Consider the following 26,230-nt stretch of genomic DNA (forward strand, 5'->3'; position numbering starts at 1 on the left):
AAATTATTAGGAGTAATGGCTATCATAATTGTGAGACTAAGGGGGTAGTATATCTAGCTGTGTGCAAGCAGTGCGGTTCATTTTATGTAGGAAAGACGGAGCGAGCCCTGAGGAAAAGAATTTATGAACACATTTATGATATTATGAAAAATAGGGAGACAAACGCATTATACAGGCATGTTAAGGAATGTAAAGGGGGAAAATTTGAATTTTTTGTCATAGAACAGGTTAAAAGAGAAGCAAGAGGTGGTTTGTGGGAAGAATGGTTGGGTTATAGGGAATTATGGTGGCAAATCAAACTAGATGCCACCAGAATACCAGGACTAAATGATTATATCTCCTTGACCCCAGTATTAAAATTGAGAGCTGCGGAGAAATGAAGGACTTGTCATAACTTAAATGACCAGGAGATGGTAGTATTGTAGAAAATAATTTTATTTTGGTTTTAATCTCAACCACACTGAATTAATTTTAGCACTATGAATGAAATTAGAACATTATATACATATATGGTTTGTTTTAAATAAATATTTTTAGATGTTTTTTTAAATTATAAACAATATTTATAAGAAATGCAGTATGAATTGAGCAAAACAATAAGTATGAAATGATTTTTGTCATTATAATGGACTCAAAGGAAGCCTAATTAAATATTCATGAAGGGCAAACTTTTGATTTGAGTTCCACTAATGCATTTTAAATTCATTGGTAGTTTTTGAACAAAGAGTTGTATTTAAGTATCAATTAAATATTATAATGATTATCTGATGAAGTCCTGACTTGTGAAGGACGAAAACGCAATTCTATGTTAAGAGCGTTAATGTGGTTTTAACTGCTTTGTATGTGGCTGGTTATCTTGTTGAATATTAAATCGAGTGAATTACAACTTTGGAGACACTTTCGTTTATTCTGGATATTTAATGTCCACAACTGTTGCTGTCCAGGCCAAGCCCCCAAAATCTTACAATAGTGAAGACAAACTGGGCCACAGGATACCACACAATCAACAGTAAGTGATGCAGGTGTATAGTCCAGCAGCCTCTATCTACACTCTGTACACAATCACTATGTGGTAAAGACTTCAGTTGACCAAATGGGATGCAACTGTTACATAACAAGGCTTAACTGACACCATCACAGGCACAATGGCAAACAGAACAGTCTGTATGGCAGGAGGCAGTAGGCCTGCAGTAACCCACTTTATGTAAGTAATGTCAAGATAGGTGGCATGTATGATACTGCACATCCAGATACCTTAAGGCAGCTCACCCCTGATACCCCTCACATTTTGTAACAGACTCAAGTAATACAGAGCCATATACCACTGTTACGTACACTGGCCTCTGGAGTGCATATGGGCACACGTGTGAAGCCCACACATATATGGCCCCAGCCCCATTGTATGTGTGGGGGATACAGCAGCAGTGGACTGCTGGCAGGAATGGCAGTGTGGTGTACGCAATTCGTGCAGAGGCCATCAGCTGATCATGAGCATTACCTAAAATACATATACTGCTGCCTAAGCAAAGCAGGTGTAGATCTCCACATCCACCAGTAAGAGAGGCAGACAGAGGCAAAGACAAGTCAGGGAGGGGTGGGAAAGTAAAACTTAAGCATGTTTGTGTCACACACCTACCAGCACAGGGTATCAAACCTCTGATGACTATGTAGTGCTATCACAGTCAGTTCTCTGCAGTTATTGGATGCGCCACATAGGTTACCTGTTGTGGAGCCCTCAGAACATATATGTGATGGTGAGTGACATCTGCAAAAGGGATATGGTAACTATATGGTAAGTGAAGTACACGTCCCTGTCCGCATGAACAGGTGCCAGCATCAACACAGCCACACTCTCATAGGGACGCACACACATTGACACACTTGGCAGAGCCAGGATTACAATTCATCACTAGTGAGATTGCCACAACACATTACTCTGCAGGTATCACATGCACCACATGGGTCATAAGGAGGTTATATGGGCAAAGGGTATGGGGAGGTGTCTGACATCAGACAACATGCTTCAGTATGCCAATGGGGGTTGTAGTGAGTGTGGATGTGATCATATGCATCATACAACACACACACAGGGTCCCAGTACTGACATGCATGGGTGCATTTCTGCACAGGTGTGTGGTGGTCGACTGTGCCATACGGCTATACAAGACTAGGTGATGGATATATCTTGGCATTAGGCCACGTGGCAATGGTCTGCATTGTGGCTCAGGGCTGTAGTTTCTGCATTTGCCCACACAGGTGGGTACTGTATCCCCCATCCAGTCACCTGGGTGACTATTGTGTGTGACCAATGCTGTGCATCACTTGCCATGTATGTGTTTCTTAGTCCATGACATGGACGGTGTCTGGGATGTGCACACCTCCCACATGCATGTACAGTGACATGTGGAACTGTACCTGGGGTGTCTGGCCCATGCTGTGTACACAGGGTCTCTGGCCCATGCTGTGTACACAGATTATCATCAGATGTGCCAGTCTTGGCCACCTGTGGTGGGAAATGGTAATGGACAGCAAGTTTACCCTGCACCTACATTGACAGCATGCTAACGGCATTCCCTGGTGTGAGTGGCATCTGTCCATACAGGGCATGTTTTCAGGCATGGTATGTCCTTTGTGGGTCACATGTGATGGCACCACAGGTGTTGCAGGTGTCCAGTGGGGAACATGGGGAAGGTGCACTGTCTGCATGTATATGCCTATTGGACAGAGGGACAGGGTGTCATGCCCTCTGTAGACCACTGCAATCACTCCATAGCTACTATCAGTGGCCAATATGCAGTGTACTACCCACATATTGGCTACTGCCTAGGCATGAGTGTGTGTGTGTGTGTGTGTGTGTGTGTGTGTGTGTGTGTGTGTGTGTGTGTGTGTGTGTGTGTGTGTATATGAGACATGAGTTGAGACTGTGCTCTGGGTAATACTGGGGTTGCTAACTGTGATTGCCTGGCCTTGATGTCACATGTACGGGTATGGATTTGCACCCCTGCCTCTCAGCTATTTCACATCTGTTATCCCTGTAGGGTGGACATTGTGATATATACTAGGGCCACCATATAAGACATTTGCAAAACCCACTCCACATTGGGCCCAGGTGTCTCACACACACACACACACACACACACACACACACACACACACACACACACACACACACACACACACACACACACCTCCACACAGGATACGAGTTACAAAAACACAACACACCTGTCATGTCTGGAAGTAAAACCCCTACCTAACTAGTTTATTACACTACAGCACTAAACAGTTATAGTACGCCCCACGGAGATTACTGGAGTACTCCTTCCCCAAAGGTGCATATCACATTGGATGACATCAGCAGGATTGCCAAAGTAGGACATTCGAATTGTAGTGAGTGTGGCTAGGCTAAAATGCATTGCTCCCTACAGAGACAGTGTCACACACACAAAACATCCACAACCGACATGTGTGGGTATAGAACCCCTAACAGAGGTCTATATCACACTACAGCATGGAGCTGTTATAGGATGCACCACAGGGATTACTGGAGAACTCCTTCCCCAAAGGTGTATTTCACAATGAATGACATCAGCTGGATTGCCAAAGTAGGGCATTTGAAATGTAGTGAGTGTGACTAGCCTAAAATGCATTGCTCCCTATACAGACACTGAAACACACACACAAAACATCTAGAACTGCCATGGGTGGGAATAGAACCCTACCAGAGTTCTATATCACACTACAGCAGTACACAGTTATGGCACGCGCTACAGAGATTACTGGGCTACAACCTTCACAGAGGTATACTTCTAGATGGATGACAACAGCAGCCTTGCCAAAGTTGAGCATTTGAATTGTAGGGAGTGTGACTACCCTAAAAAGCATTGCTCTCTACACAGACACACACACTTGCCAAGTCTGGGATTAGAACTCCTACCTAACTAGGTTATCACACTACAGCAGTACATAGTTATGGGACACGCCATGGAGATTACTGGGCTACAACTCTCCCAAAGGTGTATTTCACAGTGGATGACCTCAGCAGGCTTGTTATAGTAGGGCTGTGGGGAGGGCAGTGTGTGTGCATGGGCCATAACCCATTCATCTAGAGGTTGACACACCACATATGGGCACACACAGGGTCATATTTCATGAGGTACGTGTACACAGATGCTAGATGACACGTTCCTTGTACAGTCATGTTGCACAGATAGCATGTGCACCACATAGTCTGTACTGCTGACAGATACAGGTGGCTAGTATCTACAGTGAGTGACATCAGAACCTCATGTGGTTGTGGCCCTTTGGCTGTGTGCTGCGTGGGACAGGTCTGGATGGCTCCTTGTCACAGTCACCCTCTTCCACACATTTATGTATGTCTACCTTTGGCTTATTACAGTGCGTTGTCCTTAGATATATGTCTGTATTCCTGTCCACTGTGTGTGCAAAGCATGTGTGGTGCATAGTGAGGAGTGTCTGCACTAACATCTGTGACTACCAGTTATGTCTGGTCCACTGGTGTTTGCAGACAGGACCTTCATGTGCTTAAGTGTGTGAGCATGCCCAGTATGCCCATCTTTTCTGAATGTGTACACAGATTATCATCAGATGTGCCAGTCTTGGCCACCTGTGGTGGGAAATGGTAATGCTAGATGACACGTTCCTTGTACAGTCATGTTGCACAGATAGCATGTGCACCACATAGTCTGTACTGCTGACAGGTAGTCTGTATTGCAGTGCTGACCTATGTGTTGCACACCTACAGGTAGCATACCGCTTCTGCAGGGTGTCCATCGATCACATGGCATTGACTGTTACTACATTTCTACATGGGATGGGGGGGCACACATGCCTATTTCCACATTTCTTCACAGGATTGGGGGGGGGCGCAAACCTGACTGTTACTACATTTCTACGTAGGATGGGGTGGGGCACACCTGACTATATCTACATTTCTACACAGGCTTTGGGGGAGGCACACTTGATTGTTACTACATTTCTATGTAGGATGGGGTGGGGCACACCTGACTATTTTGACATTTCTACACAGTCTTTGGGGGGGTACACCTGTTACTACATTTCTACGTAGGATGGGGTGGGGCGCACCTGACTATTTCTACATGTCTACACAGGATTGGTGGGGCACACCTGCCTGTTACTACATGTCTACATAGGATGGGAGGGGCACATCTGACACTTGTACACATTTGCTATGACTGTACTGGTATGTCAGGTACTCCATTTCATTCTGTATTCTTACCTATCATGCTGCCTAGAGGCATACCACTACACTACAGAGCTTAGCTTTTATTTACCTACATAATTGTTTCAGACTTCCTATCCTTCAGAAATGACATCTCACTGCCTGACCTGCTGTCATCTGTCTGCAGGCCTGGGGGGGAGGTTACCCATAGGCTTCATTCAGAGGCCATAGTACAGCCTTTGTTTGTGTTTGTCTAAACCTGTCTGGATGGCTGTGACTGTTGTTGGGTATGTGAACACCCCTGACTGGCATGTGTGAGTTTGGGTGTCCCAGTATTGAGGGTGGTGCTGCAGGGCTGCCTATGTCGGATGCACATAGTACATTCTCTACACATGGTTGAGCACAGGTAGTGTAATGTTTGGCATCCCTTTTATTGATTGTGAGAGTCGGAGAGAGTTATCATTCCCTGGTTCCCTCCTGTGTCAGTGTATGTGCTATGCGTTGCCTCTTTGCCAAGGCCAGGGCACACTGGGCACGCCTCCTTCTGCCTACTGGGGCAGGCTCAGGTTGTTCCTCCTCCGAGTCACTTTGTGCCTGTGCAGGCCTTGGCAATGATGGGGGGCTGTGTGGCCCTGCCCCATGCTGTTCCTGCTGCAGCTGTTTCCGCAGGATCATACTGTGTAACATGCCACATACGAGGACAATTTGGGTACATGTAGCTGGCGAGTACTGCAAGGCTCCACCGGATGTGTCCAAGCACCAGAACCATGACTTGAGTATCCCAAACACATGCTCTACTATAATTCTGGTCTGTGCGTGTGCCTCATTATGGAGTTCATGTTCGGGTGAGTGTGCATTTCTGATGGGTGTCATCAGCCATGGCTCCAGTGCATATCCAGCATCCCCCACGAGGTGACCGTCAGGGATGTCTCCATTGGCAAATCTCTGGTAAAGCTGTGCCATATGCCAGATGTGGGAATCGTGATAGCTTCCAGGGCAGCCAGCACACACATTCATTATTATGCCATGGGCATAGCACACGACCTGGCAATTAGAGGGGAAGCCCTTGTGGTTAATGTAGACCCTACTCTGCTCACTGGGTGGTGCTTTGATGCATATGTACATGCAGTTTATAGCACCCACTACCTCAGGGTATTCTGCTATTTGGTGGAACAGTTGCATATTGCTGGCCAACACCTCACGGGTGTTGGGGAAATATACGTGCTCACTGACATGTGCTGACATGGCATCCAGGAACTGGTGGAGTACCCTGGATGCTGATGCCTGTGAGATCCCCATCATAATCCCCAGTTGGCCTTTGGAAGGTACCTGTAGCTAGTATTCTTAGGCCTACACATACCTTGGTATCCACTGGGATGGGTTCCCCTCTGTTAGTTGTGTGTGTGTGAGGCGTGGCCGGAACAGCTCAACAATTTGCTGTAGGAGGTCCCAGTCCACCCTACAGCGCTCCACTATCTCCAGCTCATGCAGCCCCTTGGTAGGTTACCCTAGGTCTGTACACTCTTCTCCATATCCTCACTGTGGGTTGGTCAACAGCATTCACATCCTCACCACCCTCAGCCTCTTCCACAAGTTGTTGTATGATAGCTATTGCAGCCCCTATAATTTTGCTGTTGTGAGTATTAAAAGTTACCAGCTTGTTTACAACGGTGCTGTAGAGTGTGGGAAAAACAGAGGTGAAAGTGTTTGCATAGTTTATAGTAGTGTTCTGGGCTGGGCTGGTCTGCTGCCTGTGTAACTGGCTGATTCTGATACATTTCACCTGCCAGCTATGCTAGTTCTCCTTGATTAGTTTTTTACTGTTGTTTTCCCTTCCTACTGCCTTCCTGTTTAAGCCCGGGGGCTCACCGCGCAACCAGAGTGCTCAAATGTGCACAGTGCTGCTATTTCCTGGTTTAACTTTTGTCTTCTGCCTTTAAAACCCAGTACGTGGTGTGCACACCTGCTTAGCCACTGTAAAGAGTGCTAGGCAGGTTTAGACACACCCCCTAGTTTAGCTGTGCTAAGCTAGGAGCAAACTCGAGCCACAGGGCTCCAATCCGCTTACAGTATACCTGACACACACACACCCATGATGTCACCTAACCCCTAAACTTGCACCAAGCTATTCCTACTCTTACACTGTTGGGACCTGACTCACATGCTGGGGAAGACTGGGATTCACTATCCTTCCTTTCATTTGCATAGGATTGCCTGCTAATGCACAGTTACATGTCTCACACTGAGCCTCCCCCTTAGCAACCACTACTCACTGGCCATGTTGTCTTCTGCCTGCCATTGACTTGCATGGCAGAACACTGATTTTAGTTAGAATGCTTAATTTAGCTTCATTTTGTTATTTTCCCCCCAATCCCATTTGCGCGCTGCTGCCCTACGCTTAAACAGCCGAGATCGGCTAAAAAATAATAATAAAATTTGATTTTTTTATTTATTTTACTGTTTGCAATGTCAATGGCCTTATTCCTGGCCATTGGCATGATTACTACATGATATGCAGCCTTTATTTGGAGCTGTCACAGCTCTCTTTTAGATTTTGCAGAAATGTACTCGGTTACTAATTGAGTACATTTCTGCAGACAGCACTAGTCCTGCACGGATGGTTGCAAGCTTCCTGGATTGCAAAATCACTTCATTTACATAGATTTCTCATGCAAATGGGGTGATTTGCGTACAAGGGCTTAGTCCGTGCAGAAGCGCTCATGCATGCCCCTGCAGACTGTTCCTGGATCGCACGGCACACATATTGCCTGCTGGAGCTCCTGCACTGATCTTGCATGCTGTGCAAGCTTTAGAGAATCTGGGGGACTAACTATTGGTTTAGTTACAGACCATAAAAAGGATAAAAATGTTCATTAATTTACGTATTTTTTGCTGGGGTCAAGGAGGTTGTTTGAGTAACGGGTAATATTTTTGGTAAAAGACTCGCTCATTTTAATTGAAATTTCTTTAAAAAAATATATATATATATTTGACCAGTTGTTTACTTTATTTTTTAATATCGTGACAACTTAGTTTAATTAATTCCAATTAATGACAATCATACCTTAGTTCTTTATACAACCAAGTATATATTACATTAAGTAACTATTCAATACATTCTTATCAAGTGTACATTTTGCTTTCCTAAATTACATTAATAATGGTATGCTCATGTTTACATATCATCTAAATGAAAATCATTAGAAAATAAACATTAAATCTCACAGAAGATTACAAAAATCATCTATTTTCACTTTATCATCTATGCTGCATTTACGAACTAATGTATGTTAGAAGCTTTAATCTGACATATAAAAAATGATATACCACACTGAAAATGTGACTTTGTAATTCAGCAGTGGCCTGTGGGACTGATAATCTTCAATACAGATCAAGGTTGTGTTACAATAAACAAAAATGGATTACATTCCTGAAGTTAAATTCAGGTGTGCAATCACAAAGGTTAGCTCAACAAATCATAAAGCCCACCAAAAATCAATTCAGGGATTTCTTTTCAGATTGCTTACTCACACTCTGCCCCCCCCCCCCCTCCACTTTCTCCAGCCATAACTATGTGTTCCTAATATTTTGCAGTTATGACCCAGGCATGTGTGATAGTCCAAAGGTGAATTTCATTCCATCACAAAATATTGCACTGGGAAACTGAGGGTTACAAACATCCCTAAAGCAATTATTCTTCTGATACCCATTTCATTTTTCTCTCTTTCAAACTTAAGAACACTGAATGCAAAACCTTAAGGAACACCTGTACAGATCATGCACATTTGCATCACCCCACAGAGTTATTTAATATGATCAATACACTACTAACCTATTGTCTTCAGTTACCTGGGCTTTCAAGATAACAGTAATTTATATAGAGGCTCATTCCCATGCCATCCTACAACACCCTCCCAATAATAAGGGCTTGATCATTTGATCTTTGTCTTTGCAACAGATGGCATGATCCAAAATCTTACCATAAAAATCTATCTATAATAAAAATAAAGCAGGTGAAGAAGACGGAAAGTGTGGAATAACTTTTTAAGACTTAAAGTGTATTGCCAGAACTCAGCATGTCAAATGGTCTCTTACTTTTAATGTTTGTGTGACTCACTCCATCAAATCACTTGTCTGCCTGTCCCAAGTTCAAATGAAGAACACCACAGGTTAGGGCTAAACAGAGACATCCTTGCTAAGCCTACACAGGAGTCTTCAAATTAAGAGTACACTACACAGTAAAAGGAACAAATTCAACCACAAAAGAGGTGAATCAATCATGCACCCAAATACATGCAATTCCCTCTCAATAATCACAATTTGTGAAATTAAGGCAATGCTAACTGGCCTGCAAAAGTACTACAAGCTGACAAAATGGCAGCCTTTCAGCCTCAGCAAAGATGTTTGTGGTACAGAAGATGTTCATCTGTAATCCCAGACCCCAGTTCCCCCACCAAATTCACATACATGCATACATAAAAGCACACATGACAACAAAGAAAGATTGCCACGAGCCATATAATATATCCTCTGTGGATAACCTTATCATGATACAATACAAGTTTGCTACTGAAAATGGCAACCTAGTTTTGCAGAAAGAAACCTAGCCACTGTACCAGTGAGAAAACCCCCATTTGACAACTACTAAGGCAGACCCTCCCTAGAAAGCAAGTTAATCATTTTTACACATCTTCTAATCTGTGCTGATGCACTCATCTGATCTTTTCTACATCTTCTGACTCCTGGCAAGTAGCACACCATCCAGCTGCTTAACTTCACAGCGTCGGAAAGCCAGCTGAATTAAGATACATTTTTCATGCCTGCTGAAGCAATGAAACAAGGCAAATGCTTAATACTGCTTACCGCCACTTACTTGCATCTCAAAGTACTCATCCCCAGCCAAAGCAAGCAATAAATGCCAGCCCTGTACCCGAATGTCACTTATAAGCAACAGCATAAATGTGCCTTTAATGTCAGTGCTCTCTAATCAAAATGGCAAAACATCTAATTGCACAGACTATGCCACTGCCATTACACTAAAAGCCACAGATGTCAAGCAGCAAAACCCTTATATCAGACATGTTTCATGGCATAGCAAGTCAAGACAGTATGAAAAGCTAAAATCTGAGTTATATTTTAATTTTAGAAAGCAGGAGACAGGGGATGCTTCATCTGTAAGCTTTATTCCCTTACAACATTGTGGCTGTCCTTATAATGAAAGAGACATCCTTATTTTTATCATGCTAACAGTCCTTTCCTCAGCCAGCTAGTACTGAATAACTAACTTTACCTGTGCCCAGCTGAAGTCATTGTCAATCTCTAACTTTATAAAAGAAACCAGAGAAAGCTTTTACATTAGACATAACAGTGTCACATCCTGGATGGCTCAGGAGAAGCCGCTTTCAGTGGCAAATATATGGCATACAACATTAACGTTAATGATCTAATTACAATAATTTGCATGTTATGTGGCACACAGCACTTTTAGGGACATTTCATCCTGAATATAAACCATAGTGAAGTTAGACAATACCTATAGTGTTCTGTCTTATTTATTGGCCATTCTAATATCACATTGTGTCAGACATGAATAAATGTCTGCCAGAAATAAAATACCTTTACATATTTATTATATAAAAAGGTAAATACCCACAATCTAAATGATAGGTAGAGAGAACTATCACAGCAGTAAAAAAAATCTAATGATAAAAAGCAGGAGATCTGAGGGCTGTCATTATGTAATTTTTGAATATAGGAAAACTCTACTGCAAAGCTGTAGCTAGGGTGAGGCGTAGAGGGCAGTTACCCACGGTGTGACCTGTTAAAGGAGCATAACTGGCACTGTAAAGGAGGTGCTGATCAGTTCCTGCAAGCAATCTTTGTAATCATTTAAACAGCTGCTTAAATGCCACTCCTTAATTCAGTGGTGTGATTTATGTTATGGGGTACAAGTGATAACTGGCCTTTGCAATTGTAAGACTGCAGGCAGTATTGATAATCACTTGAACATCCCAAATTCAGTTCACAGCTGCTTAAATTATTTCAAAGACTGCATGCAGTGTGTGTGTGTAAAGACTTTTTTCTTTCTTTTTTGTCCTGAACTCTGGATGCTTTTTATTATTTATCAACTCATGAGGACTTATTTTTATTGGTGGCTATGATCACCAATTGGGATATCACCAAGGGCATGACATGACCTCATTACAGCTCTGCTCCACAGCAAGGCCTCGATCCTTCTCCACCTCAAAATTTAATGGGAAAAAAGCTGAAAAGCACAAAAATCAACACAAAGTAAAGAACATGCTTGAAATAAATTAGCAGTCAGAAATACAATCGAGATAAAAACTGCAGACAACTACATTTTCACAAACTGAAGATGTTATAATTCTTATAAATTCAAAAACCAGGACAAATCCATATGCTGGAGTTAAAGGTAGCTGCTAAAGCAGCCAAACCAAGATCCGATATTGTCTGTGGGAAGATGGAAAGCTGCACAGAAAAAAAATCAGTCACATCTGTATAAGATAAATAAGGCAAAGTCAAACTTCTAGAAAGATTAGAAAGTAGAAGTATGGCAACCAGTTCTAGTCACAAAAAAGAGACTACAGGAACTATGCTAGATCCACTTTGCTAATCAAGAGTTGCAGAGAGGCACTCAAAGTCATGTTTTCAAGTGAGACTTCAGTGCAGCAAGAGCTGCCCCAAAGATCTAGCAGAACCACTTGAGGCACTCCAACTACAGTCTGAAAACAGGTTATGTGCCAGGTGAATGGACGGCTGCAATGGTCAGCCCTCTTCATAAGGGAGGACCATCAGCTGACCCTCTGGAACTACAGAACCATCAGTCTGACAAGTCTAACATACAAAGCAATGGAATGAATTATCATGGAAATGATCAACAAGGACATTTGAAACCTACAGACAATGGACCCATCCCAGTCTGGCTTTAAGGGAAGGCCTTGCCTATTTAACCTGGTAGACTTCTTTGAGAGGCTCATCGTGGCTATCTGTGAGGGGAAAACAGTGCATACTGCCTACCCTGACATGGCCAAGGTCTTCTATGTAATCCCCACTCAGACACTGTTGATAAATTCTCATAAATAGGCATAAATCCCTACATAACTCTCTTGTGCTTGTGTTGTGTGTGTGTTTTTTGGGAAAGTTATTTGTTTTGTTGATTGTTGGGATTGTGGTTAGTCGGGCATGTGAAGTTTCGTGTTTTTGAACTTTCGGTTTTGTCGCGTCGGTTATTTCGTTGTCGGTGTTTTGGCATGTCGGTGTTATCAGGTAGACCCATGTGAGCACGTATATATATATATATATATATATATATATATATATATATACATACATACCTACATACACACACACACATATATATATACATATATACACACACACATATATATATATATATATATATATAGTGTGTGTTTTTTTTGTGTAAATACAGAAATATATTTATACATACACATACTCATGCATACATACTTATTTAAAAAAGCTACACAGTATATATTTTTAATTCTAACAAGATAGCTACATTGCCTTGCATGTCATGTACTACACAGTTCTAAAGAAGTCACGGTCTGAATATATACCTAAAAGGGGCTACAGTTACATTCCAACCCAATACCACCACCACCACTTCAACACTCTTGTTGAGGTAACATGCCTACCAATTCAATACCAGGCTACCTACCTCTTCTTACTACTCTCCTGTTCAAGCAACTGCATCTCCAATACTACCCACTACTCAGAAGCTACCTTTCCTTTCATCTCATTTCGAACTGTACTGTACTCAAGGCAAAATTACTAATTACCTCACTTTCTACCCCATCTGCAGTTCTTACCTCTAGTGTAAAGCATCCTCTTATTTAAGCCCAAAACACTGTTAATACCTTAGTGCAGTAAAAACAATGCTTCCCCATATTCTCAGTTTTCTAGTTTTTCTTTATAACTTACCTCTCCTCAATTCCAAGCTACAACATCCCAGTGGGATCACCTGAACATAATTATAATTGCTCTCCACACCATCAGTGTTCATCCCAATCACTCTCATAAAAATATGAATATCTAGTACATCTATTCCTCTTATCCTTGATCTTTCCTAACTCTTGTTCTTGTCTTTGTGTATACCAATAGGTTTCTGGTGGGTTGCTGATCTCACAAATCTAATTTTTCACTAACTAACGTCTAACCCTCTCACTTCTCACCGACGTCCTGCTTCATCCTTCTCTTATGTTCTCGGTCTTATTTTATATTCCAGTGAACCAAACGTGAACTCCACAGGACACAAGCCAAAAATATACAATAACATGAACAAGCAATGCTGCATTGATAGATCCTTTTAATAATATAATAGTAAGCGTTTTCACAGAAACTCTACTTCTTCAGACCATAAAAACAATTCTAAAAACTCCACATTATATACATCAAAATCAGACACAAAGTAACCAATCAAAAGATAAGTAAAAAATCACAAGCAACATTGTATCATCTGCTCTTAAGCAACCCTCGCTGTTTCAATCTTGTTCTTAAAGAGACCTTACTAAATCAGACATCTGGTTTATTTAGCCCAGTACACACTTTGTATGAAATTCTATGTTGGGAAGACAGACCGCTGTCTTAAGGAAAAGATGAGAGAGCACATTAGGGTTATAAAACAAGGGAATATCAGTAATTCTTTGGCTAAGCAAGTCCACAAGATGGGTATGGATCATCAGTTTAAGTTTAAAGTGGTGGAGATTGTTAAACTGAATGACAGGTTAGGTGATGTCAGCACTACTACTGAGAACAGGGAATTATATTGGATTCTACACTTACAAGCTGATATGGAAGGTGGGTTACATGGTAAAGTCTCTTTAATACCAAGACTAAAACAGAAAGGGTTGTGTAACAGCTGATGATACAATGTTGCATGTGATTTTTTTTTAATTATGTTTTGATTGGAGTTATTTTGTATTTGATTTTGATGTATATAATGTGGAGTTTTTAGAACTGTTTTATGGTCTGAAGAAGAATTTCTGTGAAAATGATTACCGTTTTATTATTAAAAGGTTCTGCCAATACAGCACTGCTTGTTCTTATCTTATATTACTTTTGCTGAGCTGTATTATTTAAACAGGTTTATAATTTTTGCATAGCTCAAATAAGTGCTATTCTGCAATACTGAACCATTTGGTTATAATCTAAATAATAGTAACTAGATCATGGCAGAAGAAAGGCTGAAGTGGTAAAGTCCACCTGCCCTACCCTAAACAAATTATGTACATCAGCTGACTGGAGAAGCAGGATATAACAGCACAGCCTGCATCTCCCCTACAGGAACTCTGCCTCAAACCAGCCAGTCATAAAAAGACAGCATATGTTTATATTGTTCTTGGTCTTAGCTACCACACCTGCTGTCTGATCAAGCAGCACAGGCTATGCAGAAACTAAAGTACTGTTATTTTCTTGATTATACAATGTACACTGAAGTATGGGCATGCTCTAAACAGACAAACAGCAAAACGCATATTAATCAACAGTTTCATGCCAAACAGAATGTATTCATACCTGGTAAAAATCATAATTTGCTGCTTTGATATCAAATGGATCATCCCGTGGGGCTTGCTTTCGTCCACAGTTACAACTGCTAGTTGTACGAGCACGACTGTTGTGATACAAGACAGGTGGATTCCTATCTGGTTCAGGTTTCTCTCCTGAAAAATGAAATGACATATTAAAAAGCCACACTGATCTATTTACTATCTCTAATGGTGCAGAGCTTTTTATTCTGTCTACCCTGCTCATGAGATACTGTTAAGCAGTCGAAGGCTAAATCACCCATCTTAGAAAGAGGACACTGAAGCAAGTCATTGCAGGTCTGACCCAAGATGAAGGCATGAGGGACAGCAGTCTACGAGGCTTAATAATTTTGCAGCTCAGTAATGTGTTGACATGTGTATTGTATGCATACCTCATGCATAAGGGGCTGCCAGGGGAACAAGGACAGAGATAAAAGCCCTCTTAGTGGTGCAGTCTCTGATGATGTCGCTATCCTTTTCAATCCCACTTCTAAGAACAGTTTCACTACCCAAGGAACATGGGGAAGGTACTAAAACATAGGAGTTGAATAAGTGACAGCTCTCTTGGATTGCAGTCAAAATTAATAAACTAACAGGATGTGAATAACTATAAATGGTCTGAGTTTACAGTAAAGATAAAAAAAATACAATGTTACCGATACTAAATCTCCAACACATGGCACAGTACCAGTTACCCAAATTAAGTTGCGCCTTGTCTAATTACCTCACTGAGACATCATTACAAAAACAGCACAACCACAAAGGGTACACATTTTAAAATATTTGTATTTCAACCATTCAAGCATCAGGTTTCTTGGTGAAAATGACTGTACTAAATTCCTATTTCTTTCAATATACTCTTCTGCCTCTGTGATAATGCAAGTCTTCTAGCACTTTACAAAATGAAGGTGAACACTCTAGAATCTCTATTACTTTATTTTATCTCTCTCTCTCTATATCTATCTATATATATATATATATATATATATATATATATATATATATATATATATATATATAATGCGTAGAATACAGTGAACAAAGTAATGTCTATTTTTAGGCAGGATCCACCAATATGCAATGAAAAACAAAAGCTAGTTGTACTTACTGTAATGGCAGATCTATAAAATAAAAGTGTTCCATCTGTCTTAACATCTAGGATGTATGATGTAGGTTCATAGGTAGGTACTAGGCTATCTGCCCTAAGGCATTTATAAGCCTAGCTGGAATGTGTTGGCTTTCGCTGCCCCCTTAGATTAGTTCCCTGTGCCTCTGTCCAGCAGAGCTATTGAAGTGATCCCTGGGGTAAACTTTCTGTTTCCCACCCAGTCGTCAAGGAGCTATGCCTAATGTAAATTGGAATCTTGTTCCAGAGCATGGGAAGTCTCTGGGACAGGAATCTATCCCCCCAGCACGTCCTATTTATTGTTGTGGTGAGGTTTAGATCCCTGGAGCGTGTGGCTCGAGGGGATATGACTTTCTTTAGGTGGAGCATGTCCATCAATTCTAGGTTGGACATGGCATTGTATGTCAGGTAGAGATCATCTCTGAGAAGGCAGTATGCAACTGAGTACAGCTGGAGTTTCTTCAGTCGAGCTGCATAGGGCATCTGCTTGAGGTCAGTGATCCTCTTGGTGAGGTACTTCTGTGGTCTTTCCAGTTGTTGCAGGTGTCTTGTAAGGTTCATCCCAAATGGGGCATTGTACTCTATGATGGGTCTGATGAGTGATGTGTAGAGAGGCCCAATGACCTCCTTCAATCTGGATGCAAACCCTTTTGTGATTAGGTGGGCCACATAGGATTTTCTAACCACTATGGCAATGTGATTATCAAAGGAGAGGTTACTATCTACCTGGGTCCCCAGGTCCCTTATTACATCTTCTGTATTTAGGGGGCTACCAGCTATGTGGTAGTTTGTGGGTACTTTGTTTTTTCCAAAGGCGATGACTATGCACTTTTTGGCATTTAGCTTGAGGCCATTGTTTTGACACCAGGTATCTGTCTCAGTGAGACCCTTTTGGATGTTGTCTGTGTCAGCCGGAGAGTCAATTATAGCCTCTAGTTTGCAGTCGTCTGCGAACTTGGTCAGCCATAGTCCTCCTGTGCTTGCCTGTACCTCTGAGACATATATGCCGAACAGGAGGGGTCCTAGGACTGAGCCCTGGGGAACGCCACTTGTAACCGGTTTAGAGTCAGACCTAGCTCCCGCAACTTTTACCATGTGGGTTCCGTCCATGAGCCAGTTGGCAAACCATCTCGTGACGTAGGAGTTTATGTTCAGGCTGGTGAGCTTGTCTATAATACCTGAGTGGGGAATGCTGTTGAAGGCCTTAGCGAGGTCTAGGTAGGCTGTGTGGACCACCTTTCCCTCATCTATAGCCTTGGTAACTGTCTCAAAGAAGTCCACCAGTTTTAGGAGGCATGATCTGCCCTTAACAAAGCCGAACTGGGTAGGGTCCAGTGTGTGGAGGTTCCCAATGTCTCTGTTAATGATATCCATGATGATGCGCTCCATAGCTTTGCAGACCAAGCTAGTCAGGCTTATAGGGCGATAGTTCCCAGGGTCCATTGTGGCTCCACCTTTGTGGAGTGGAATAACCGTTGCTGTGCGCCACTCTGTGGGCACGTAGCCTGTGGAGAGGCTGAGTTTAAACAGTGTATTTAGGTGAGGGGTTAGTTCATCTTTGTGCTCGTGTAGGCCACAGCCTGGGACACCATCCGGTCCCATTGCTATGTTTTTGGCTTTGGAGAGGGCTGTTTTAACCTGAGTGTCTGTGATTTCAGAGGCACTACATTCTTCTGGTATAGTTATGGGCTCTTTTGGGGGTGAGAGGGGGGGGGTGAAGTTTGCACTGAATCTGTCTGCCAGGATGTTGGCTATATCGGTCAGTTCAGTGTATTTTGTGCCATTCTGCACTAACTCCGGGCAGATCTTAGAATTGCCACTGATATTCTTGACATAGCTAAAGTTTGCCTTGTGGTTATCTTTGGAGTCCATGGCAATTTTTCTTTCGAAGCTAGCCTTGGATGATTTTATGAGGGAACGTAGTTTCTTGCGGATACTGATCAGGGATGTCTTCCCTTCTTGGGATTTTACTCTTCTCTGTACTAGTTTCCTCCTTCTATTGTATAGCTTGTTTATGGGAGAGGTCCACCAGACTGGTTTCCTTTTCTTGGTGGAGTGAGTCTTGGTTTTGTTTGGGATAGCACGATCCATGCATTCTTGTAGGTGCCCGTAGAGTGCATTAGCAAAGGATTTTGCAGCTTGGACAGCGTTATCCTTTAGCATGGGGGCTTTGAAACTTCCCACCTCGGTCTTAAGTAACATGAAGTTTGCTTTTGAAAAGTTTTTCACAGTGGTTTCTTTGACCGGGGGTGGTGGTGGAATGTGGATATCCAGAGTGATTAGTTTATGGTCAGATCTAAACAGCGAGAGGTTGACCTCCGGTGTGGAACACCGGTCGCCCATGTTGGTGATGATCAGGTCCAATATGTTATTACCTCTGGTGGAGGTGTTGACCAGTTGATCCAGGACGTTTGAGTTTATAAATTCTAGGAAATGTTGGGCAAGGGAGTTTGTACTTGAGTAGTTCTCCCAGTTAATGTTTGGGTAATTGAAATCACCCAATATCAGGGTGTTTGGTAGGACCTTTATGTTTCCCAGTGTTTCCAGGAATGCGGAGTGTGGGTCCTGGGACATGGTGGGTGATCTGTAGCAAGCTATAATTTGAATAGCAGTTTTGCCTATTGTTAGTTGCACGTGGATGATCTCTGAAGCATCGTGCTGTGCCACTAACCTGGAGGTGTGTATATCCTTGATGAATATGGATACTCCCCCGCCTTTTGTATTTCGGTCCGGGTTTTGTGGCCGAAATGTGTGATATGAGTTGTAGCCTGGTAGTCCTGGGGTGCTCTCTGGAGCCTTAAACCAGGTTTCTGTTACTGCACATATATCGTTTTCCTCCATACTGAGGAGTGTCTCGAGTGCGTGCATTTTGAGGTTTAGACTTCTGGCATTGAGTAGCATTATCCTCCGTTTTTTGTTACTTGTGCTATTTATGGCGGTGGGTTTGTCTTTTGAGCCTTGTCTAAAAAAGGCACTATGGGGGTGGCAAGTGCCTTGGCCAGTATTCGAAAGCCTAAGGGTAACAGGTGCAAACCGTCTCTAGCAAAGCAGCGTGGCTTGTCGAGTATGTCATCCCAGGCTGACAGACACTGGATCCCCTTTGAATGACACCAGAAGCTTAGCCAATTGTTGAAATTGATAATTTTTTCTCTATACTGTGGTATCATTTTTGGTGAGGGCAAGATGCTACTCAGGGTCATACCGGCCTGGGCTACGTGATCAGAGAGCTCCTCCATGTCTCTTTTCATGTAGTCCAGGGAGGTACGGCTCAGGTCATTCACACCAACATGGACAATGAGAGAGTCATATTTGTACTTGCTCTGGAGTGACCTGAGTGCTTGTGTTATGTGGCGGATCCTGGCACCCAACAGGCAGCTAACAGTAACCTTCTCCTTGTTCAGCCTAGTCAGTGGGACGTCAGTGTGCCTGACTATAGCATCACCTATTACTAGTGTGTTGGGTATGTTATTTTGCCTTAAGGGCTGTGATTGCGTGGAACACTGACTTTGTGAAGTATGTGTTTTATGGTTTGTGTTGGGGGGGGTGGAGATTGCTTGGATGTCTGCTTCGGAGGTCTCTGTTGCTTTTGCAGATTTCTATTTAGAGCCTACGAGTATGTTTTCATGTATTTATGTGTGTTTTTTACCTGTGCTGGTTTCATAGGTGTATGTGAGACTGGTGGTGTGATGCAAGTAATTCCATTCTTCTCTTGACTGCCTGGTCCAGTCTTGGGTTGATTGAGCTTAGCCTCCAGTTTGGCTGTATAACTGCATCTCTCGCATGTATTAGTGTTTGGTGGAAGGAGGAGAGGGTTGTCTGTGTACATGAGGCAATTGTAACATTGCCTCAAAATGCCCAGATTCACCAGTTGGACCGGAGAGTACACCTGAAACTGCCCTTTGGACATGCCTGGATAGGGACAGTGAAATGTTTTACTGATTGGCTGGTAAGGTCGAATAGAGAGCCTTGTCCTTCTCTACAGTACAGGGGGATCTAGTGCTAAGGTTTATTAGTGCTTGCTATGAGTTTTGAGCAAGTGTCGGGATGAGAAGTGAATGGTTTGAGTGCTTAAGTTGAAAGTTTGTCTAGTTCCAAGGGAAAAATTGAAGAGTAGACTTTGTGGAGCCGGGAATACTTATACCCTAGCTAACCGGCACTGCCCAGTGCGCAAAACCGCACAAATGCAGGTTTTATAGCAGGGAAATGAAACAGAGAGAAATTAGCCCAAAATGGCCAATACACTACTAATTTCTGGGCTGAAACCACTCCTCCAGGGACAGATAGGCTGCTCAAAGCTCCCTCTCTCACAGTGAACAGAGAAACGTCCTTCTACTCAAGTAAGGTATGGGCAAACACAGAAACTTGTAACACAGCCCTGAATTCAGCACTAATCTGAAAACTGGACTATACTAGCTTACAAAGGTGGGAAAAGAAGCATTTTTTTTGTTTTTCTTTTTCAGAAAATAAAGCAGATACAATCAAAAAAACACTTTAAATGCACAGAAATGGCCATCACACTTGTGTGTGTAGCATACAGCAGTTAAACAGGTAATTCAAACACAAAAACGACTTTGTTAAAGTGCAGGCAGTAAGATAAGTACAATATGTAGCTGAAACAAGCTTTTTAAATCACAGAAACTCTAGAAAATCAGCGTTTTAGGTGGAATTAGCTAAAGGCAGAAAGAAAATGCAGAAAAATTATACTTAATCACTCCAAAGTCTCTCTCTTGTTCCTCTGCTGCAGTAGACCTCTGTAGGGCACCAGGCAGGAGTTTAGTGAGCTGTATACAAGCACAAAAACCTTGCAAATGCAGGTTTTATAGCAGGGAGATGAAAGAGATAGAAATTAGCTCAAAATGGACTTTCCCAGTAATCAAACTGAAAATAAAATAAATAAACTACTAATTTCTGGGCTGAAATCACTCCTCCAGGGACAGATAGGCTGCTCAAAGCTCCCTCTCTCACAGTGAACAGAGAAACTTCCTTCTATCCAAGTAAGGTATGGGCAAACACAGAAACTTGTAACACAGTCCTGAATTCAGCACTAACCTGAAAACTGGACTATACTAGCTTAGAAAGGCAGGAAAACAAGTATATATATTTTTTTTCAGAAAATAAAGCAGATACAATCAAAAGGCACAAGGAATTTCCAGCAGATAACACTTGCCTAGGTTGCCAAACATCCGCCCCTTCTCATCATGTTGTATACAGCCATTTTCCCTCTCCTGTTCTGATGTTAGCAAGACAGTTGAGGAAAAATAAAGAAGAAAGAAAATTAAATAAAGGGAATGAAGTAACTGTATGCTACTGAAGATGGCCCTTCTTATAACTTAAATACCTGGAAAGGAAAGATACATTTTTAGTAATCTCTAGTAGAGCATCCCTAGCTAACTTTCTTTAAAGATTACACTCTTAGGGACATGCTGTGAAGACCATAACTCCAAAAGAATTCCAGTTCCTCCTGTACAAACACCATCCAAAACAACATTATAGACAAATGCCATGGAGGTAACCACTTCCAAGCAGAATGAGCTCTAGGTTATGCAGACAGCCCCATACCATTTACTTCACAGCATAAAGTAACACAGCTGGCTAACTATCTCAAAAGGATGAGCTTGGCAACTTTTGTGCCCCATACTTGGCAAAGGACACAAAGCAATGATTGTCTTTTCTGACTGACTTGGCTCTGTCCATGTAAAATCTAAACCGTATGTGGATATCCATACAGTGAAACTGACATTCTCCATACTTGGCGTACTCTGGAAAACACACAGGCAAAATGACAGAGATTTTAATCAGATTCTGCAGGAATTTTAAGCATAAAAGAGTTAGTCCTAAAAACATTTTTTTTTCCTTAAGAAAAACCAAGTAAGAAGGTATGACAGAAAGAGACTGTAGTATACAGAGTCATGTGGCAGAGATAGCAGCCACTTTTTAGAAAAAGGGTATTCAACAACAAGAAGTTTAGATCAAATGCCACATCTAAAGAAATCCCAATCCCTCCGCACCACATGCCCCAGAGACCTCATTACCACAATCAACAGAACATGCTGGAGGGACAGGTTTCTCACCCAGAGACTGCCCATGCTCTAGAATAAACTTTGCATACATGTCAAGCAGAGCACCTCGCTGTCCCTCTTCAACAGAAATCTTGATGAGTGGATGGGTAATAGAAAGTTCACCCCGGGGATCACTCAAGTGGCTCTACTTGATAGAGGCACTGGGAACTAACATCGGGCGGCACGATGCTTGGACACTTCTATGGGCTGGGCTTGTAAGGGCTCTAGGGCCATTAGCCTAGTACACACCTATGAACCTATAAATGAAGACGTATGTACAAAAGCTGTAAGAATCATCTTCTCAAGCTTTAAATAAATACACTGTAGAGGAAATGGATCTTTCAGTAGATGTCCAAATTGAAAGGTGGCAAGCAAAAAGTACTTGCAAACCATAAAAGATAGCACAAATGCTGAATCAACCATAATGAAAGTCAGTAATGACTGTAAATGGAACTTTATGGAGGAAAAACTTAGATTAAAGTCAGAAATCTCTGGCAGACAATGAAGAACTTGTAGAACAGTGGCAGAAAAAGTGTTTAAGCTCCTGCTGCTTGCTTAAGTCATCTCAATGGTGCAGAGGGATCAAGCCATGACTTCTGCCTAGGTGACCAAAATTCAATTAACAGCTCAGGCAACTGATGATAGTGCTAGCAGAGAGGATGGGCAGTGCCTATCTTTGTTGGAAGGTGGTTCCTTGACAGCTGTGTCTGCTGCTCGAGTGTCGTAGGATGGAGATCTCACAAACACTGAATGCAGGATCACGTTTACAGAGGGATGTGCACTCTGGCTACCTAAACAAATGACAGTAGCTCCTGTCTAGTGTATCAAGGAGTGCACAAGTGTGGACATGGTGGAAGCAATGGCAGTTCCTCCGATGATGTAGATGTCCATGCTGCCGCCACCATCACTGCAGGGGTTAGGACAGTAACAAAAAATGCTCTTGATTACCAGGATGGCATTGAGAACACAAGCACCCCCCATGTCCGCCCAGATGAAAGACTCCCCAGACAAGATCTTGCTCATGCAGATCCAAGTATCATCTTCCCTGCCAGTGAATGAATTGGTCCATGTACCACTGGATGAATGACTCACTCATGGGGCTTTATTATGCAACAGCTTAATCTAACAGTGCACTCACCTCCAAAAATATACATCACTAGGAGGAAATGGTGATATCCAAATGCCTACAGCCATAACATCATGATATCTAAACACAAAGGGCAAGTTCTCCCTTACATGTTTATGTAACTGACTATATGTAGAAAAATACCACAGATGCAAAACAAATACATTTGTTAAGCACTTTTGACATAGAAATGTGTTCAGCAGAATAAATTTATTTAAACCCCCTCCTTCTTATAAATCAAAAAATCACCTGATCAATTAACAACCAAAACCCCATCCCATTACAAACATCCATAATTAATTTATAACTAATAGACCCATTAAGACCAGGAGCAACACAAGCATTCAATAAAATCTGCCACTTCACTTCCATATTTCATTAGAGACAGTTTCCATTTTATTGAAAAGATTAAAGTCAAATTGTACATAATGACTTTTTGGTAACAGTGGATATACAAGTCCTTGTACACAGTTATACCACATGATGTTGGGAGTGGAATGGGTTTTTCGTGCGCTTTACAAAGATATCCAAAACGTCATTGGGGAAGTTAAGTTTTTAATGGAAAGTATGGACATGGTTCTCAACAACTTTTTTTTTCATATTTGGAAACTTTTAATTGTCACAATAAAGTGTGGAACTAGACATCAGGATGGACCCAAATTATGCCAATTGAGTTATGTTATATTGGGAGTTGAATATTTTACAGAAGATTAAACGTTTTACACAAACCAAGTCATACTTACGTTTAACTGACAATTTGTTTTATTTGCGAAGGGTTTGAGGATGGTCCTAACAGGTTTATTGAAGAAATTAAACTTAGTACTACATTTATGAAATTTACACGTAATGGAGATAACAATAAGGTTAGTTTTTTAAATGTAGAGGTGTATAAAAATATTTGAACCAACAATTTACACACCGTAATTATTTATAAGAACACAGAGTAATGTGATATTGTGCTACAGTAGTATGCACCCCACGTATTTAAAACAATCTGGTTAAAGGTCAGGGTATAAGAGTGAAACATCTCACTATGGAGGTTGAGAAAGTTCAAGAGTTGCTGCAAGAATTATAAAAGAGATTTGTTACAAGGGGCATCCTCATAAAATTGTCACTGAAGTACAAAATATTACTCATAATGATACTAGTGAGGTAAGTTATTCTAGTATCAATAAATTAGACAATAATCAGACTATTTCTAGGCCCCTGATTAACACAGATAATAGTAGAAATATCAAATACATGTTACACTATCCATCTAAAACAAAGAAAAAATGTTGTGGGTGACAGAAAGGGCATCTTTAAATGTTTAGGATGTAGTATGAGAAGGTATATTTCTAATATTCAGAATTTTCTTATGTTTCACCTCAGAATACTTATGGTAGTCCAGTTATTTTAAGCGTGGTTCAACTTACACTGTTTATTATGCGCAGTTTGTGATGTGTGTTGCATACTATACAGAGAAAAACAACAGAGCTTTTAGGAAGAGAATTTATGATCACTATGCAATAAAGAACAAAAATGCTGCACACACCTTAACCAGACATTCCACTGTTTGTGATGGGTTCAAAGGATTTTTGGTTTCTGTGGCCGATTATGCTTCTGAAGATTTTAATGACAACAGAGAAGATGTACCAAAATTTTATGAAATGAAGTGGCAGATTTTATTGAATGCTTATGTTGCTGCTGGTCTTAATGGGGCTATTAAGTATAAATATGTGTTTAAAAGAGGCAAGAATTTTAAGAAATGTTTATAATGGGAAGGGTTCTGGTTGTGACTTGATCAGGTAGCCTTTCTAGATTTAAAAGGAGAATTTTTAAGTAAATTTATTTTGATGAAGATATTTCTATGTTGAAAACATTTAATAAAGCTATTTATTTTGCATCTGTGGTGTTTTTCATACTTTTTTGTTTTACACCCCAAGAAGCCTTTTGTGGACTTCATTTTTCAGTTTAATGCAACACACTACTGTCAGATTGTTTGAGTAATATAAAGGATGTTCTTTTGCAGACAAAACTTAAAAAGGCCAGAAGGAACAGAATGATTGCTCTTATCAAGACTGACATACAAATTAAACGCCCATGTAATATAGGTCTCCTAGATTTTCTGCTCACAGAAAGATTCAAACCCTATGGCAGACATGTCCACAGTTACTGTTATCCTAACATTAATGAGCTGCAAAGGGTTTCCTATCTAAAAGGTTTCCGGGATCCAGCCACTAGGCAATATGAGGGCAGCATATTCTACAGATCTAAATGTACTGAAGGAGAGAATCAGAATGTTGAGATCACCTTACTCAGGATGTGCACTGGAGTACGCTCACACGAACCTACCATGATGGGCCATGAAAACTGCCACTGCCACAAGACCTGCCAGAGCCCTGAGACATTTTTCTGCTAGTGCTGTTTAACAACACTGGATAAAAAGATGGCTTATATGTGGTACAGAAGTTTGTTACAAGGCAAAAAGGCCCTGAAATTCTTTATGCCAAGAGAACGTCCAATAAACAGAAAAATCAAGACAGGAAGCACATCAGATACTACCTCAGCTGAAGGAAAACATGTTGTGCTACAGCAGTAAGGAAGTCAGTCATCCTGGAAGGGAGCAAACCTGGATCCTTACTGCATCAGATGAGCTGCTACTATAATTGTGTATTTGGTAAACACTTTTGGTGTGAATGTTAATCTCAACGGAAACAAAGAACTGGTACTGACAGGCTTCTACAAGAAGTATAAACCTGGACCTAGCTGGCAGCTTTTATTTTGTATGTGCATTATTTTTATGCTGCTTAGCAGTGTCTGTTCTCAGGTGCTGCTAACCCTACACTCCAGCCACCAGTCAGTTCCTCCTCACAATTTGCTGTCCCAAGCTAAGATCCCGGATTACCTTCCAGACACTAAGCAGTATTGCCAGCTAAACTTCTTTGCCCAAAGGGTAGAGTTGCCAAGGCAAATTATACTGTAGCTTGCCTACAGGAATCAGCCTGAACAAGGTCCAAATATGTGTAGTGTACCAACTCTGGAACAACCTGGGCACTGGGGCAGCCTTCCAGTTCAATAAAGGCAAGCATGAAAAGACATAATGATCCATGCACTTATGGACATCTGGTTCAAGGAACTTCTCCATGCTAACCAACAGATTAGCAC

At 41.6% G+C, this 26,230-nt stretch overlaps 1 protein-coding gene across 1 annotated transcript in view; it reads right to left on the reverse strand.

Annotated features, from left to right (window-relative positions):
* SMG8 (SMG8 nonsense mediated mRNA decay factor) overlaps positions 1–26,230 on the reverse strand; it is a 223,517-nt gene that overhangs the window by 191,652 nt on the left and 5,635 nt on the right. The window contains exon 2 of the mRNA XM_044054273.1: positions 14,762–14,907. Within this exon, the coding sequence (XP_043910208.1) occupies positions 14,762–14,907 (146 nt within the window). The remainder of the gene's footprint in view (positions 1–14,761; positions 14,908–26,230) is intronic.

This window comes from Protopterus annectens, chromosome 13.part0 (genome assembly GCF_019279795.1).
Source record: "Protopterus annectens isolate FY-2018-M chromosome 13.part0, PAN1.0, whole genome shotgun sequence".
NCBI lineage: Eukaryota > Metazoa > Chordata > Ceratodontiformes > Protopteridae > Protopterus > Protopterus annectens.